The sequence below is a fragment of the Rhagoletis zephyria genome, unplaced genomic scaffold (assembly GCF_001687245.7).
Source record: "Rhagoletis zephyria isolate East Lansing unplaced genomic scaffold, Rhagoletis_zephyria_1.1 Rzeph_scaffold_07864, whole genome shotgun sequence".
Classification (NCBI taxonomy): domain Eukaryota; kingdom Metazoa; phylum Arthropoda; class Insecta; order Diptera; family Tephritidae; genus Rhagoletis; species Rhagoletis zephyria.
The window spans coordinates 1-17,908 of record NW_016164946.1 but is presented as its reverse complement, the minus strand read 5'-3'; the positions used below and the strand labels follow the sequence as shown (position 1 = coordinate 17,908).

At 35.7% G+C, this 17,908-nt stretch overlaps 2 protein-coding genes across 3 annotated transcripts; both read right to left on the bottom strand.

The window, feature by feature from the left end:
- Positions 1–259: 259 nt before the first annotated feature.
- On the bottom strand, positions 260–17,170 carry LOC108374578 (peptidoglycan-recognition protein SB1-like). 2 transcript variants are annotated; one of them, XM_017630555.1, is made up of 4 exons: positions 17,003–17,170; positions 16,597–16,935; positions 16,306–16,505; positions 260–278 (listed from the first exon to the last, which is right to left on the bottom strand). In XM_017630555.1, exons 1-3 carry the CDS (start codon positions 17,040–17,042, stop codon positions 16,324–16,326), a joined length of 561 nt encoding a protein of 186 aa, XP_017486044.1. In that variant the 5' UTR covers positions 17,043–17,170; the 3' UTR covers positions 260–278; positions 16,306–16,323. The 2 variants fall into 2 exon arrangements, with proteins under 2 accessions (XP_017486044.1, XP_017486043.1); XM_017630554.1 differs by lacking the exon at positions 260–278 and having other exon boundaries at positions 16,156–16,505.
- On the bottom strand, positions 5,689–6,750 carry LOC108374579 (uncharacterized). Its single transcript, XM_017630556.1, has 2 exons — positions 6,586–6,750; positions 5,689–6,491 (listed from the first exon to the last, which is right to left on the bottom strand). The coding sequence occupies exons 1-2, from the start codon at positions 6,592–6,594 to the stop codon at positions 6,138–6,140; spliced, it is 363 nt and encodes a 120-aa protein (XP_017486045.1). The 5' UTR covers positions 6,595–6,750; the 3' UTR covers positions 5,689–6,137.
- Positions 17,171–17,908: the final 738 nt, after the last annotated feature.

Genomic DNA, 17,908 nt, shown 5'->3' with positions numbered 1-17,908 from the left:
TATGGGACTGAGAAATATTATTTTCTACTTTTTAGTCCATTTATAAAAGCGTTGTATATTAAAAAGTTTTTTTTATATTATTTATTCTGGTTGAAAATGCAAGTTTACAATTATGAATTGTGCTGCAATAAGTCTAGACATAATTTCTCATTCATATTTAAATATGAATTTTTCACAAATTTTCCCCATAAAATGTAAACAAAGTGCGAGACGATAACGTAAATGTGGTTAGACGACAAATGTGCAGAAGGCCTAATACATGTATGTATGTATGTACACTACTAGTTTATTTTGTTAAACATTTTCGAATTTTTTGATGATGAATCACTAAAAAATTTGTTCAACAGGTTTGCATGCAATATTTTAAGAGCACATTACCTTAATTCACAAAGGCCCTAATCAAAATATTTTTCGAAACTGCGTTTTTCACAGATATATTAAATAAAGAAGGGAGTTATGCCACTTTTTAAAAAGCCCTAAATATGATCAGTTTTTAATTTTCTTTTTATAATGGTTTTTTGTTTCTCCTGTAAAATAGAAAATTTGCTGGCTAGGACCTTTGTGAATTAAGGTAATGTGCTCTTAAAATATTGCATGCAAACCTGTTGAACAAATTTTTTAGTGATTCATCATCAAAAAATTCGAAAATGTTTAACAAAACAAACTAGTAGTGTAAAAGACATAGCATTATTTGCATACGTACATATGTATTTATTTACGTGCATATATACTAAGGTGGTCCAAACAGAGTAAAGTCGCAATTTTCTCACCCCTAGCATTGTTCTGCATCGAAAAAATTATACCACTATTTTTTTTTATTTTGAAATCAAAAAATATTTAGAGGTCGCTCAAAGCGCTCAAAGTTCTCTATGTATTTTATATGGTGGAAAAACAACTTTTCGTAGAAATTCTTGAAAATCAATATTTTTCAATCGGAAAACTCCGGTTCTCTTCAGGAGACTTTCAATAGCAATACCCAATTGTTTTTAGAACCATTTTTTAATACTAACAATTTTTTATTGATGCCCATTGCATTTTTCGGGGTTTTTGGCGGACATATATATTGTATTTACTATGAAAAAATTGTTAAATCTACAATTGGGTATTTTTATTGGGAATCTCGAGCAGAAAGACAGAGTTTTCCGATATAAATATAAAACACATGGAAAACTTTGAGCGCTTTTTTTAATAAAAAAAAAATGAGGGGTATACTTTTTTTCGATATACATCAATCCTAGAGGTTGAGCGCAATAAAATTCCGATTTACTTTTTTATATCCATTTTTGGACCACCGTAACACATACTATATCGCCATTGTGCATAGAAATATTTTGGGTAATTTACAATACCGCGCACGCGTACATTTTAATTTTAGGCCAAAAATACCGCTAAAAGTTTGCGCACCAGCCACTCTAACTAGTGACATTGAATTATAATTAACTTTTTGAAACAGTTCGTCGTCGTGTGAAATTTAACGGTATATTTATTACATAAAAAAAGTTCGATTGTTATTTTAAGGGTGTCACGAATGAACTTGAAAAACTATGTTTTCTTTTTTAACATAAAAATTGTACAAAGTATACAAGTTAAGCTAGTACTTTTTATTTACGAAGTCGGATTGGAAAAAATTTCTACAATTTTGTATTGACCTGGTTAATTTTCTTCTCCTCAGTTGTTTGCTTTCTTCGATCTCATCGTTTGCCTAGCTGCCAAGCCTGGCACACAAGCCGCTGTCCAATTGGCTTAAGTGCTGAACACATTGAAAACGACGAGCTACGGGCCGCAGCTTTCAATTTGTTATCTTCATTATTTGAACGCTTTGTCGATGGCGGCATGAGTCATTTTAACGCGGCAGCGACATCATGAATTTGTATGAGTTTGTCATAAAAGAAGAGGAAGAACGATGTATTGTGGAACGATTTTCCGTCATGCCTTGTCAAATTTGGTTTGGAGACAAACCGGTTTCGGCGTTATGCCATCTTCAGTGTCATTTTTCGTTCTCAACCAACCAAAAAGAAGAGGAAGAACCTTATCGGTCGCTGGAAAAACAGAAATAGTTCTAATCTGCCCACAACCACAGCCGTCGCGTAGCTCTGTCGTCGCCAAAATAATTATCTACAGAAGAATACGTGGAAAAATAATTTGACAGCTGTGGTCCGTAGCTCGTCGTTTCATTGTGTTCGGGCTATTATGCTGATCCCGCCGATTTTGTTGCCGCTCATCCTACTGGAATCGATGCTACTACATTTGTTGCAAGTTGCAACTATAGCCGTCCGAATCGTTGCGCGTTATGCGATCACTGCCTCTTTAGCCGCGCCGCTGCTTGCTGTTCATTATGCAGATTCGCTTGACGCTGATCCTCCACTGTTGAGGTAAGAAAGTCAAGATTTTAGTTGAATACGCTTATTTGTTTAAATAACTTTATGCAATTAATTTGCCTTCGGGATTTTTTTTATTAAGCATACATATGTACATAAGTATGTATTTACATAAAAGACGAACCTTGAAGGTCTTGTAGTTGTATGTAAAAATTGTTTTTTATTGCAGCTTTGGCTTAGGTTGGGCTAATAAAGTCCTTAATATACTCATTGCATATTCATATACTGTTATATCCAAGCTTTGGGGCATGATTTCTGTCCGTCGGAAAAAGTATCGGCGTTTTACATTCTCCACCAATCCGAATCGAGTATTTTTCGGACAGGGCGCCCAAGAGGCCATTGAAAGGCCCGATGGAGGTGTGAACTAGTGATGTGCCGAGTCGGCTATTTTTGGTACTCGAGTATTTTGGTACTCATTAAAAAAAGAATCGAGTCAGGATTCGAGTCAGATACTCGGATCAAGTATTCGAGTTCAGAGCTCGGTATTCGAATACGTTATAGATTCGACTGCTGAACATGCACCCAACCGAAATGCCGACTTTTTATTTAACATGATATTATTATTAACTCCAAGATAGTATATCCGATTTATGTAGATCCAAACATAGAAATCTAATTCTTACATACTTACAAATAATAATTAAAATTAAATAAATATAGGGTTCAATAACAGTTGCTTTATTTATCATAGTAGAACTAGAACTTAGTAGTATGTCATAAAAAAAATATCCAAAGTAAATAATGAGTTAAAAAAAAATAAATCTTCAGTACCTTAAAAGTTCAACTAGTACTTCAATTATAATGCCAATATTCCATGAGATCTAGATTCATAAACAACAAAATTACTCCTTTGGAATTTAAAATTCCTTTCATCTTTGGCAATTAATACCTATAACGATATTAAAATTAATTTAGTTGTGTGGTGTATTTGGTAAATATATATACATATATATTTTTTTTTAACGCTAAACCGCCATTTATATATCAAAAATACCTGATTCGGTGTTTGATAATTATAAGTACTCGAGACCCGTACTCGAGTCTGTGTATGCGAATACTATAATTTGCTTACTCGAGTACGTGAGTACTTCTAAAATACTCGAGTCAGAACTCGAGTCGACTCGACTCGGCACATCACTAGTGTGAACTCAGACTCAACTTTTTCACTGATGAAGTGGGCTCAAACTCAGGAATTTGTACTGAAAATTGAGTCGGAACTTAAGCTCACTTTTAGCGTTGACGTTTATTATTTTGAACAAGAAATACCGATTCTTGGGGTTGTCTAATATGTTTTGATAAAAACGAGAAATTTCTGATTTTCAATTTTAGCTAAGTTTTGAAAGTTTTTTTATACTACAAAATTTCCGAAAAATGGTGAGAGTTCCCAAAAAAAAATTCAGAAAAGTTCTAAACAATCCAAAAGTTTCCGAAAAGTTTCAAGAAGTAAAACACAAAGAATCCTGCGAAATATTATAAGCTCCCCGAAAAATACCCTAAAAGTACTGAAATTTGCAAAAAGTCTTGAAAAAACACGAAGAATCATGGAAGGATCCGAATTGCTGTTGAAAAGTCCTGAAGATTCCCCAAAATTTCCACAAAAAATCCCAAAAGAAGATCCCCTAAAACTTCTAAAAAATCCCGAAAAAACAAGAAGGAACATGAAACTTCCAAAGTTATCTAGAAAAATCCTAAAAAGTTTGAACGTTTTCTGAAAAGCAAATCATCAGAATCCTACACAACGATGATAGGTACAGGAAAAACATTTGAAAGTAACGCAGAATTTCGAAAAATCGATGAAACACTAAGCTCGCGAAAAAGTCTAAAAACATCGTGAAAAAATTCAAGAAGTAGCAAACGAAGAAAGCGTTGATAGGAGAATCCTTAAAAGTTATGAACTTATTCCGAAAAGTCGCTAAAAAGGTAAATAATCCAGAAAAGTCTCGAAAAAATTGACGAATACTCTAAGAAGTTCCAAATGTTCCGGAAATACTAAAAAATAAACAAAGGAATCTGTCCTGCGAAAATCTTGATAAAGGTCGGAAAATCCCCGTAAAATTCTGAAAAACACTAAAGAATATGAAGATCACTAAAAAACACAAAAATAACCTGAAGAAATGCGAAAATTTTCCGAAAACTCACGAAATGTAAGTCACGAAGAATCCTGTCAATTCCAAAAAAATCCTAAGCGCCCCGAAAAAATCCCAAAATGCCTTAAAAATGCTAAGTGGCCACAAAACTTTCGTTATAATCTAGAAAAATCCCAAAGGTTCCGAAAAGTTACAAAAAAAAACAGACAATTCTGGAGAACGTTGAAGGGTTCCAAAAACAAAATCCGAGAAGGTTAGGAAAAGTCGCAAAATTTAAAAACTTTCCGAAAAATACCAAATAAACACGAATTAGATTTTCCTGCTTTAATTGAAAAGTGGATCTTTTTTTTGTCACATATGCGCAAGTTGATATATGTACGTGCAAAACTAGAGCTCAAATATATTAAATTTACTGTTTTACTTTTTGCGCAGAGCGTCTGAATTTTTTTTTAAAGGACCTGTTTTGAAAAAGATCGTATAAATCTAATATTATGCAAGGGGCGGAAATATGGGTATCGAATTGAAGAGGAGAGTACACACAAGCCTAACGAGATATCTTCTAGTTATTCTGTGAAAAATACCTCAAAAATGTCCTTTGCAAATGTTATCCTTGAATATCCTTGCAGACTTTCATTCAAATTCTTTGGGAAAATTATGTTAATTGTTATATGCACTATCAGCAATCCAAATTACATCCCCATACCTTCCTTACTCCAGGGTATATAGGGGTTAAGGATCTTTCCAATAATATCAGCGTGCTTTAATAATTTGTCTCATTTTTGTCACACATGCGGAAATCGATTTATGTGCGAGCCTACAAATCAAATATAGAAAATTTGCGTTTCTTAATTTTTCGCAGAGCATCCGATTATTTTTTTAAAGGTTTAAGGTCCTTTCAATATGAATCGTGGTTTCAAAAAAAGAAACGAGATCATAAGGCACAGAAATGTGGGTATAAAATGAAAGAACGATTTTTTTCGCAGTCATCCTGCGGTAAATGCTTCAAAAATGTCCTTTAATACTGTAATCTTTAAATATCCTTGATAATTTTCATTCAAATCCCTTAATAAAAATATGTATGTATATTATGTAAATTGTTATATACACTGGCTGCCACATTTTTTAGCATAAAATCCAAACTTCCCAGTTCCCAGTTCCCAGTTTGATAGTCTGATCATCCCGCCTCGTAGTGAAGATATGCAACGCTTGGAGACATTCGTATTTATGTTGAATTCTTTATTCAAATGCAGAATAATATTTATAAAGCATACATATATTAATATTTAGTTATTCATTTGCCTGCTGCAGAAAATTTTAAACATGCAGCGCATAATCACCCTTCTCATCACATAAAATGAAATCCTTATTGTACGAGTATTGTATGAATTGCTTATAAAGCCGCCATCCTGCCAGCCACATCAAGCCAAGTGCAAAAAATAATGCAGATAAGAGTGCACATGAAGCGGCTTCACCATATTACGTAAAACAAACTCATCAACTCAGCAGCGCATATCCTGGCAAATCCGCACTTTAGCTACACGCGCGCACACGTGCAAGCACACACACACACACACAAACACAAACACACACACACACACACACAAACTCAAGCTAACACGTACAAGTATGCATGTTTACGCGCGTAAGCTTTGCGCATATTAGCGTTAACACATCATCGCCACAAGGCCGTCGGCACTGCGCTACCATAGCCATAGCTGTAGCCGTAAGCCGGGTAATAACCGTAACCGTAACGGTAGGTCGTCGTCGGATATGCATAGGGATAGGCGGCAGCCACAGCGGTCGTTGTGCTTACAGCTGGCACATAACTCGCAGGCACATAGCTAGCAGCGGGCACGTAAAGGCGATTGTAGTTGCGCGCGACCACTTGATGACTATGCGCCGTAACGACGGGTGGTGCAATAGCGACCGTATATGTGGGTGTGGCCCGTACGAGCGTGGGGGCGGCACTGGTCACAGAGGTGCTAATGGAATGCAAGAAAACGCTGCAGCAGAGTAATAAAATGAGCTAAAAGCGAAGAAAAAAGGAGGAAAAGTGAAAATTGAAATGTTGAAAATTGAGTTGTACAGCTGATTTTTCAGCCATCAAATTTAACACTTACATTTTTCATATTTTCACTTGTATTTAATTATGTACGTAGGTATACTAGGTATGCACTATGTTTCCTGTTAACGCCTGCTTCGGAGGATTTTTTTTTTGCTTTTCGTTTTGTCGTGATTTGCGGCTGCAGCGACAGCAATTCGGTTACTGCAATTGTGCGCACTTGGCCATAGCACTTTTTATACTAGGTGCAATTATGAAGCGCTCACAACGCCCGATGTTACTCATACGCCCCACACTACCGCGCATAGCAATATATTTTATATCTAGTATGTATGTATGTATGTATATTAGGGCGGGTTGATTTGTATGGATGAAAAAAAAATTCAAAATCGTATAGCAAAAACGTAATCTATATTAAATTCTAAGAAAATTCTCTGAAGAAACCATGGGTCTAAAATCAACGCCTCTCGACTTGAACATTTTTTACTTGGGTGAATATTTTTTTTAATGAAAAAAAATGTTGAGTGAAGAAAAAATATAAAGTGCATAGAACTACCTTACTAAACAATTTTATTCAGAAAATTCGATTTCTTTTTGGAAAAACCTATTTTTTCTAGCATTTATTTTTTTGACAAAGGCGGCCATATAAATTTTCAAGTCGAGAGGCGCGGATTAGGATTTTATTTTAGATACATGGTTTCTTCGGAGAATTTTCTTAGAATTTTATGTAGTTTACGTTTTTGCTATACGATTAAAAAGAAAAAAAAATCAACCCGCCCTAATGTATATAGTATACATGTGTACTTGCATCGATATGACTGCATTTGAAATATTCACTTGCACATATTTGCATGTGATGCATATTGCATAGCAACTATTTCCTTTCCAATCGAAGTGATGCGTAATGCTATGCAATCAAATGCATTTGTTACACATCTAAAGTGTTGCAAGTAATTTGAATGAACTTGTTGCTCCCCGCCTATTATTCGTTGGTTGCACTCTAGTACTTTGTGTGCTCATTGCATGCAAGGCACGTATTGCTGCAGCTGTCATATTTGCATTAGGAAAAGCAAAATTTGCAACTTGCAGATATCCAAAATATTTATGCATATAAATAAATACAAATCGCGCAGAAATATATGTGTGCAATTTTTACTTGGTAAGGTGGCATATGAGTACATCTTTGTGTACTATATATAGTAGGCAATAAGACCATATTTTGTTGTCATAAAAGCAAGATGAGTAGCCTGAGCATATCGACCGCTGAGTGGAAGATCGACATATCTCGGTAGTCGGTTCGAAAACGCTCCATCTCAGAAAATGGCTCAAGAACGTCCTACTTCACGAATTGGTTGAAGAACGCTCTATCTCAGAATTTGATTGAAGAACGCCCTATCTCTGAATTGTTTTCAAAAACGCCCTATCCCAAGTGGAAAAATTTTGATATAGGGCGGTTTTGAGGCGGTAGCTGAAGTAGGGTAGTTTTGAGGAGGTAGGCCTTACGCCATTCATGCCCACTAAGGTCTTGTGTTAGGTAGAAATCTACCTCACGGCGCTGTCTATTGATCCATTTATCGATATTAGGCACAAGGCGATGTGTCCACCTGTCTTTTGTTGCGCTACCCCACCTGGCTTGCTATTGCGATATGCGGTCTTGTCTCAGTAAAGAGGTGCGAATTTCGTGTTTCTCGTGCTTAGTTTTTTTCAACTCCTTTCTTTGCCAAGAGGTCAAGTGGAAGTATCCCCGANCCACAATAAAGAGGTGCGAATTTCGTGTTTCTCGTGCTTATTTTTTTCAACTCCTTTCTTTGCCAAGAGGTCAAGTGGAAGTATCCCCGAGATGAAAAGTTCTGAGTCTTCTGAACTGTTATGTATGCAGAGCATACTCTTACAGCGGTTAGGCGACAAGTTGCATTCATATCCTGAACGCACGATGAGCGTTTAAATGCGTCGAAACAGATTGTACCTCCGTACAAGGTTATGGATCTAACTACTCCTGATAGTACTAGTCTGGACTGCTGCTTCGATGCCCCATTGTTTGCCATCAGTTTGGATAGAGATGACGTCGCTCTAGCCGCCTTCTCGTTGACGTACTTGAGATGATTTCGGAAGCATAGGCGATGGGCTATTAATACCCCGAGGTATTTAACGTAGGGCTTTGATGCGATTACACTCCCTCCGGCAGTTAGTGTTACACCGTCCAATTTTTTGCTGCTGCTTATAAGTACTGCTGTGCGTTTAAAGTGTGAGGGATCTCGCACATAGCTATTCTTGTGCCGCAGTAATTGACTATTTCGCAATCGCCATTACCTCTGTACAGTAAAGGTGGCTTCCAGGTATAATGGGCCTCTAGAGTTCGTAATGCGTGAAGAATTTCCTTCCAAGAAACACTTCTAAATGCGTTTTTTACATCTAGCGTAACAACCTGATAGTATTAGTTTGTGCCACCTAGCCAACGTTTGTCTTCAATCGCTTTTTCCGCTCGATCACATCAGCCATTGAGAGCTAAACTGGTTTTCTGGCCAAGTCACTCCAAGACTCATACAGTTAGTCATTCGATCTTCTTCGGAACACATCTCCTACGCGAATGGGACCATAGAACTTACATACAAAGCCTTCTCATCTTCTAATCCAACATCGTCCATGTTTCTGCGTAACGTATTGAAAAGGTCGTGCATGGCGAGGGATTTGCATAGCGTAGTTTTCGTTCATCGAGGAAAGGCTTTGCTTTTCAATTGGTTATCGAGCCCAAAGTAGCACCTTCTGGCATTTGTCATTTTCCGTTTAATCTCCAGACTGACATTATTTGTGGTATTAATGCTGGATCCTAGGTAAACAAAGTCATTCAATACTTCAATGTTAGGTTAAGTACGTTTGTAGTGACGGTCTTCATTCATATTCTGACTCAGTGACTAGTTACGATGATTGCAACGGTCATCTGGAGATGAGGGCTTTCGAGAAGAATAATGGTGTCGGATCTATACTTGCCGAGTCTGCGTCATATTTGACGTGCTAGGCCATGTGTTGGTTCATATGGGCTTGAAAATTATGACTTCTTCTACATTAAGATTAGCCCTAATAAGCCACAGCGCGACTTCCTTGATCGCTGCATATAAGCTCAGCTTCAAGAACACCTCGGTAAGTATAAGAAGATCACTTCCACGGCTGTCTTCCAGCTTGGAGCCTCTGATATATAATGCAGTAGAGTTAAGTAAGCTCCCAACATCATTTCTTCTTCCCATTGGCTTCTCGAAGGAATCTGTGTGATAAAGTCATTCTCCAAGCTGTAAGTCGGATTTCGTGTGGTCTGGAAACTTAAATTTGGCAAGACAGATGTATACCTTTTGATTTTGAGGTAACTAAATCTTATCTCTTACAATTTTGCCAGAGCATTTGTTCTGACTCCATGGCCGCCTGCCTGTAATTTAACGTAGAGATTTATCGCAGTTTCGAGGTCCTTGGTTAGTCATGATAAGCATACGTGCCACCCTTTGGATCTTGTGCGAGTTTTGCCTTTTTTGTGATTTTCTCTAAGGGCCTCTCACGGAGAAAAAAATCGATCGATCTAGAAGGAGGAGAAGAAGAAGATGTATATCGTCGGTGATACTGCAAAACGTTCTTTGTCTATTAGCACCCCTGACACTTAGGTGGTCTCTTACGTGCACCGGAATGCATCTGTAAATCGTTAAACCCTAATCTAACGTTGGCTGATAAAGATGAACGATTGCCAGAAGCGATCAGATACAGATAACAGTTCAATTACAGACCAGCGGTAATAAGTGACATAGAACGTTTTACAGTATCACCGACGATGGGCATACTTACTTAAGTATACATATGTGAATTTACATACATAAATATACACACAAACATCCAAATGTTATATGGCTTAAAATCAGCTTTTTATTGAATCAACACTTCGTGGTTTGAAAATATGTCAGAGCTAGATTTTCCAAACCTCAGTACACTACTTTGATTTTATTGCATTTGCATGCAAAAATGAGTCGATGTACATACATATGTACATAAGTATGACTGCATACATTTGTAGTTATGAATGTTGAGTGTATTTTGATTGATGCGGGATTAGGATTGATTCATATGCATTTGGTCACATAAAAGCGTGCCGTAACACTTTCAGCTGTCGTCGGTTATGGCAACTAACTGATGTGGCTAGAATTTACAAGCTTCCTGAGCTTATTTGGAACGCTTTTTGATGTCATGATTGGCATTTAAAATGAGTCAATGAATATTAAATACTTACTTATATAAATTAAATCACTAAATGATGTTATCTTGAACTGTGATTTTAGCAAAAGCTATAGGGTGCAGTTGAGAATGTGGCTAATGATTACATGGTAAAGTTAAAAGTTTTTAATGAAAGGCCTATATAATAATTCTGAACCCTTAAAATGACATTGATGCACTCAGCCACAGGGGAAGTGATAAGTATCTACTTAATATGAACAAGCAATCTAAAAACTGCAAAAATAATTATTCTCTTAAGAACGATCCAGCCATGTATTCTTAATTTCATTTAACGATAGTAACTAGCAAATACCTGGCGTGCTTCACTGCGCCTTAAAAGTATTTTTTTGTTGTTTGATACCCGCGTTGTAATATTTCATTTATCTTAGCAATTTAATTAAATACAATTCTTCCAACAGGTGGCAACCCTCCTCAAAAATATTATCGGTAGTAAACTTTCCTAAACCTCTTCAGTTTGATATCCATATTGTAATATTAAATTAATCATATCAATTAAATTAAATTAAAATTTTCAAACATGTGGCAACTTCCACAAAAATTTTTTCAGCTGTAAGCCTTCTTAAACTTCTTTTGATAGCCATATTGCAATATTTACTTTCTCTTATCCATTTACTTAAACTGAAATTTACAAACGGGTGGCAACTCTATAATTTTTTTTCTCCTATATTTTAAACTAGACCTCTAGCAATACAACGGTGAAAACTGTATTCAATGTCATGCATTAGTTTTCGAGTGATGCGCGTGCAAACATACAGAGAGACAGAGAGACCGGCGGACAGGCAGACAGACAGACGGACGAACAGATCAGAGACAGACAGGAATTCTAAAAATTGTTGATTTGGCTTCTATTGCTCTAAAAAACCCCTTTATTAATTTTTCTTTAATATCTATCATGTATAGGTGTAACAGATCAGGTTACAATTTTATTATATCGTCGCTATCATGGCAAACTATCGAATCTCCGAATTTTTAGTCTTCTTAGAAGCAGAGTATACTGGCTTTAACAACAAACCACACTTTTTCCTAATGGGAACAACATTTTTTACAACAGTTTCTTTGCTCTTCTGAAAACTCCCGATTTTCACATTCGATAGTTTGACATGGTAACGACGATATGTATAGATTACAACCGTTTACCGGTCTACGCCGAGTTCGAAAAATTTCCCCAACTGTTTCTTTGCTTTGCAAAGATAAGCCAGTTTTTCACATCAAGTGTAGACAGGGTCTACTGAATTATCGTTCTAAGCATTTTGTCCGGGGGCGCCCTATCTTTTGTTGTCGAGCCATGGGAGCGGAGTCACCAGAGCATTATCTTCAGGCCTGGGCGGTGCCGACTGCGCAGTACATTCGGGGTAACGTCGCGTGTTCGTATAAACGAAGTTGAAGGCAAAAATGAAGCGTAATTTAGCGTATTTAATTTTAGCCGATTCATTATAAATCAAAACTCATAGTTGGATATATCGCACACCTAGATATAACGATCAACTAACAAAAAAAAAAAAAAATGTTTGCCGATTTTTTTGCATAAATCAATTCATAGCATCCAAGCATTACATCCAATTAAAGGAAATATTTTTTTCTACATGATTATATACATTAACTAAAAAACTACTGCTATACCTGTTTTTGTTTTAATTGCGTTGAATCTGTACGATTCACAAGCAGTTAAAATTCCCTATATAAATTTTGAGTTAGCTCACTTTAGATCTAGTTGTGCGATATGTACATACTAGGTATGTACTTATGTCTACGCATACTATATAATACACTCTTATGAATAAAAATTTTTTAATTTTTGCTGTAATCTGGGGAGTTATATCCTAGAGTTATTATAATCATTTTTAGTCAACAGCTGTAAATCTTGGCCTTAATATGGTGAATGACTCGTCAAAGATATGGCGAAAAAGTTGATGTATCCATGGTTTTTTCAACGAAAGTTTTTCTTCAATTCTAAAAATGACTTAAAAATATAATGTAGAAGAGTTAGCTAGGTAGTCACATGTTTGATTCAAGCTTGAAGCATTTCATTACTATCCAGTTTCAGCCGCCTTCAAACATTTTCCTGGATCATTCAATGATTAGATATTGTATTTTGGTACAACCACTTTTTCACATGACTAAACTTATTAAGTTATATCTCTGGGTCAGCTCTTTGTTCTACTGTGGTCACTAAATAAGTAATTTCGGACAATTGTTTTAAATAGGGTAGATTAAATAAAAAGAATCAAAGAATGTATTTAATATAGATGTGGCTCCGTCTACTCTTATTTAGTGTATCTTCATATTCGAATTCACTATCAGACGATATCTAATCGCGAATAAGTTATATTGACATCGATTACCATCATTTTGAGAACTGTCTAAACCGGGTAGTGACCACGGCTATGGTCCTTTAAACATACAAAACCTCAAATTTGAGTTTGAAATAATTATCGTACCATTTTTTACATGCATTCACTTGGTTACTGAATTGACGAGATACTAAAATCGTTTATACGTGAAAAAAATACTTTTTGTATGTCCTATGTAAATACTATATATCGGCAACTTAAAGTCTTATTGAATAATCCGGTATGAAAGTGGGATTATAAATTGTACGGCCTTTAAACTGATACTGTTTCAATCGGTTATTGGTTATTAGAAATCAATGTTACTTTGTCTAAAAGTCTGACCCCTTGAATCAACTGCACGGGCTGAAGATAAGCATTGTTTTTTTTTATTTTTTGTGACCAATTAATATTACATTGGCCCTAAGATCACATAATATCATTAATACAATATAATCAAGTGCCCTTTATTTCACTCAATACAAAGTCGACCCAGCCTAATGTACATTAATGTATATATATGAATACATATGTAGTTTGAATCGAATTTGCTATACGTACTGTACTTGATTATGCAGTTTGGAAGCTATGGTGGCCGATGTCTCTGCTAATTGGAAGTTTTGATAGAACTGTATTTGAGGTTCAGAAATTAGGAACTTTTATTTATTACCGTTAATTTCAAAAGTATTACTATGCCTTGGAAACCTCGATCTTCAGCATCACAAGAGATAGAAAACCTAGTTTGGAAAGATATACATATGTACAAGTATATATGTGGTTTTTCGTTACCCCGATATAGAAAAAAACTTTAGTTTTGTACATGGCATTCCGTTACAAAATATTTTAGGGAACAAATCGAAAGTATTTCAAATTGAAATTTCTCGCCCTCAATGGAACTATTTTAGCCGAAAATCACAATCAAGTTAGAAATCGTAATTGCCAAACCTCCGAGTATATTCTGCCACGAAAAAACAGCTTCTCATTAAAATACAATCGCCATTCGAAGTAGACGTAAACTATAGGTCCCTCCCCTTTGTGTGAGACAAAATTTTTGACGTTTATATTTTTACACTGAAATATATTATAACCAAGGCAAGTTTGAAGCTGCTTGAGAACGTATTTAAAAAAAAAATATTGGGCTATTTCCATTCAATTATTGTTTTTGGCCGTTTTTGGCCCTTTTCGGCAATTTTTGGAAGTTTTCTTTTTGTATGAAAGCTGTACTAAATAATTATCGCATCGCAAATTCGGATTACTCCCTTCAAAAAACCCCCAAATACTAATTTCCAGAGCCATCTAAAATCGTAAAATTTCACTCAAAAACGGGTCCCGCCCAAAAATTTTAATTTGATATTATTCATTTAAATGACCTAGCTTAGAAAAATGACTATCACTACTGAATTCAGCGTATTCGAATTGACTGAACTTGGTAAATTTGTCGTCGGCTTGTTCAAAGTAAAAATTTCATTTTCGTGCACAGTGTTATCACATACCTCGAGCGCACTTCATATTTTTTTTCGTACGTTGCGCAAATACATACATACATGCATATGTACATATAACATCCAAAAACCCCAGTTGGTTTAGTTGAAGATAGGAGGTCTTTTAAAAACCTTTAATTTTGATCCTTTGACACTGTGGCTCTTCTGTGCTCAATTCTTTACATCCCTTTTTTTATTCCAATCCCTGTGATTCAGCTTCGCTTAGGAGAAGAAAATTTACATGGACTAATATTCTTTGACTAAGTATAATCTTATTTTTGATATGCACCGATTAGCTTACTGCAATTGTTTTTTTTTCAATTGACTCCTTGGAAACACAACTTCTGGTCTACCTTCAAACGGCAAGGCTATTGGCAAATCTTTGAATACAGCTTTTAACCCAGATATTACTATAATTTACTTTGCGTTTGATTCTTATATGTTTTGGGTTCGTAGTTAATACCTACTTACAAAATTAAATAAGAAAAATATTAAAAATATATATGTACATATATAAAACCGACTGAAGTCTATCGAACTGCACACAGAAAATACGATAACTGTTATTGATAAAACTCTACCAGAATTCTTTTATTAGAAGTTGAATGCTTGTTTCTCAGTTACGAATATTGTCTTGTAAGTCGGTGTTAAAAATATACGACCCTGCTTGGGTTTCCACAAATTTTCCTAAGTCGATCCGCTTACGCTGTTCTGGTAATTGAGCCACATTATACCAGCTCTTCTCTTTCTCTTGATTGGCGCTGTACCCGCCGCAGCGAGTTTGGCTGAGACCAACAAAGTACGCCAGTCGTTATCCTTCTGTGCCAGTAGACGCCAATAGGAAATACTAAAGAGCGAAATACACAACACAAGCGGCTTGACAAACCAAAGCGAAATTTCCCTTTGCTTCAAGCCATTTGTGCTGTCTATGGGGTGTTTGAAGGTTTGACAAACCGCTTGAGGGAAATTTGAGCAAAAATCAAATTTTTTTGATTTTCTGGCTGCCATGTTGACGTTTGATCAAACCGCTTGCGATGTGGATGGTAAAATCGCCTCAATTGCAACTGAAATTTCACCAAGTGAAGACGTAAGGGAGAATAATGGTAGAAAACTAAAATGTTTTACATTGTTAACCGAAAGAAAACTAAAATTCTGTGCTTGAACGACTCATGTTTGCATGGTCTATGGCAAAATGGGAAAAGTATGTTTGACAAGCCGTTTGTGTGGTGTATTTCGCTCTTAAGTGAAGTGAAGAAGCCTTTCTCCTCCTGCTTCCGAAAATTAACTCAATTTGTAAAAACTAGAAGAGCTACTCAAATAAAATTCGGGAAACCCGGAAAAAGCCGGTTACTTTAAATGGCAGTCAAAACTTGAAGGAAAATTTTCATTGAACAATCACCGCATACGTTTTTGGTCCAAGGCGGTTATACAGTTAGGAAGGCTACATTTATTCAATGTTAAGCGCCTGAAGATCACTCCGATACAAAACTGAATCGCTTTTCCATTTATTTACCTATCTTTGACAAAATATTTCCTTAGTAAAACAATTTAATTATCTTTGTTCAACTAAATATTAGTTTATAAATATATATTTCAATGCAATTGTTATCACTTTAATATACTCTCTTTTAGCTTAACTATGTACTCTCAAACCACTTCAAAGATATGGAAATAATTTCACATGCAAAATCTGGCACATACTATGAATGTATGTAGCATTTAAATGCTCTTCCAATGTGGCCACGTTTTAATTTCATCATACAATTTTTGTCCTGGACAAGCTGTAGCTTTCGTTTGTCTATGACCCAGCAGTGTGTAGTTGTCTTTCAAATAGCCCTGCTGCACTGCATGCTCAATTAGATCTTTGGCATTCTGCAACATTGTCTGCGAAGGAGTGGTATCTAAAAAAAAAATAAAAAAGAGCGCAAAAAAGATTTTTAAATCTCATTAAAAGTGCACACCAACAAAGTCCAACAACTTCTAGCTACTCACTTTCAAAGTTACCAATAAATACAATGCCAATACTGTTGCGATTATAGTTGGGTGCATGCGATCCCTGCAAACCGAAGCCACGTCCCTCATAGATGTTGCCATCGCCGGCAATTATGAAATTATAGCCGATATCACTGAATTTGCGACGCCCCTTATGATCACTCTGAATGTTCTTAATTAGGCGCTTGCAATCGGCTGGTGTGCTGCAACCATTCGGATTATCCGAATGATGAATGATAACATAGTCGACCTTGCCGCTAATGCGCGCTGGCGAGCGAGCTGCTGCCGCATTCCAAGAGCTACGCGGTTGTATTGTGATGGCAAAGCAGGCGGGTAGTGCTGGAGGAGTGAAAAATGCAATATTTATTGATATGATTTTTATTTGATATTTGATTGTTCGCCTTACCAATTGCTACAGCAACGAAGTGGATGAGTTGACGAGACATTTTCGAAACTAAATTGGAGAGTATCCTTAAAAGTATTTTCCCTTTAAAACTCGACTTCTATTAGAAGACTACAATTCTGTCACTTTTCGCTGTAATCAAGTTGTTGAATGATGTCTGCCAAGCAAATTTCGCTACTTAAATATAGATTCAATTTCTGTCTTGATGCTGCTTTGCTGCAATTGATAAGCAGTGGGTTATCAGTTATATGCTTGCATACATACATATATTTTTGTACTTTACTTCAAAATATTCAGGGGGGAATTACCACAACTGTTTCAATTAATTTTTTACAAGTAATGCAAAAACTGCAAATATAGAAAATTTGCGTACTTGTTTATTTGATACATATGTATTTTGGAGCACCTTTAACGTCTTCTCACTTCCCACAAGTCTTCGTGGAGGGGAAGAACATTAATTTCTATTGATGAGTAATGCGAATTCATTTGATTAATTGACCTGACAATGGTTTGAAAGTGTAAATATTAAAAAAGAAAAATATCAACTGAGCGCTAACAAACTGGTATTTTTGTCATTCATGCTTTTGCTGTTTAGGAAATTCCTCTTGACGATCAGTATTTTATTAATTAATTACATACTGTGTGCTGGACTTGAACAGTAATATATGTATGAAATTCATACTGGCGTTATTTTTTTTTTAATTTTCTTTGAAAACGGTTTTACGCATTTTCTTCCATAAGAAAATCAACGTAATTTTGCAGTAGTTTAAAACTTACACTATATCATACTAAAATTTAATGGGCTACAAAACTCATACATACTCAAAAAAATTATAAAAAAATTTTAATAATTTGTAAAGTTGTAATGTACTTCGGTGTAAAAAAAAAAACCATAACTCAAATTATTGT

Bases quoted from the DNA above. Each gene is read 5' to 3' on its own strand.
- LOC108374578 (XM_017630555.1), bottom strand. From the start codon at position 17,042: ATGTCTCGTCAACTCATCCACTTCGTTGCTGTAGCAATTG. The intron at 16,936-17,002 runs GTAAGGCGAACA...TCACTCCTCCAG, and splicing joins CTTCGTTGCTGTAGCAATTG to CACTACCCGCCTGCTTTGCC. The intron at 16,506-16,596 runs GTGAGTAGCTAG...TTTTTTTTTTAG, and splicing joins ATTTATTGGTAACTTTGAAA to ATACCACTCCTTCGCAGACA.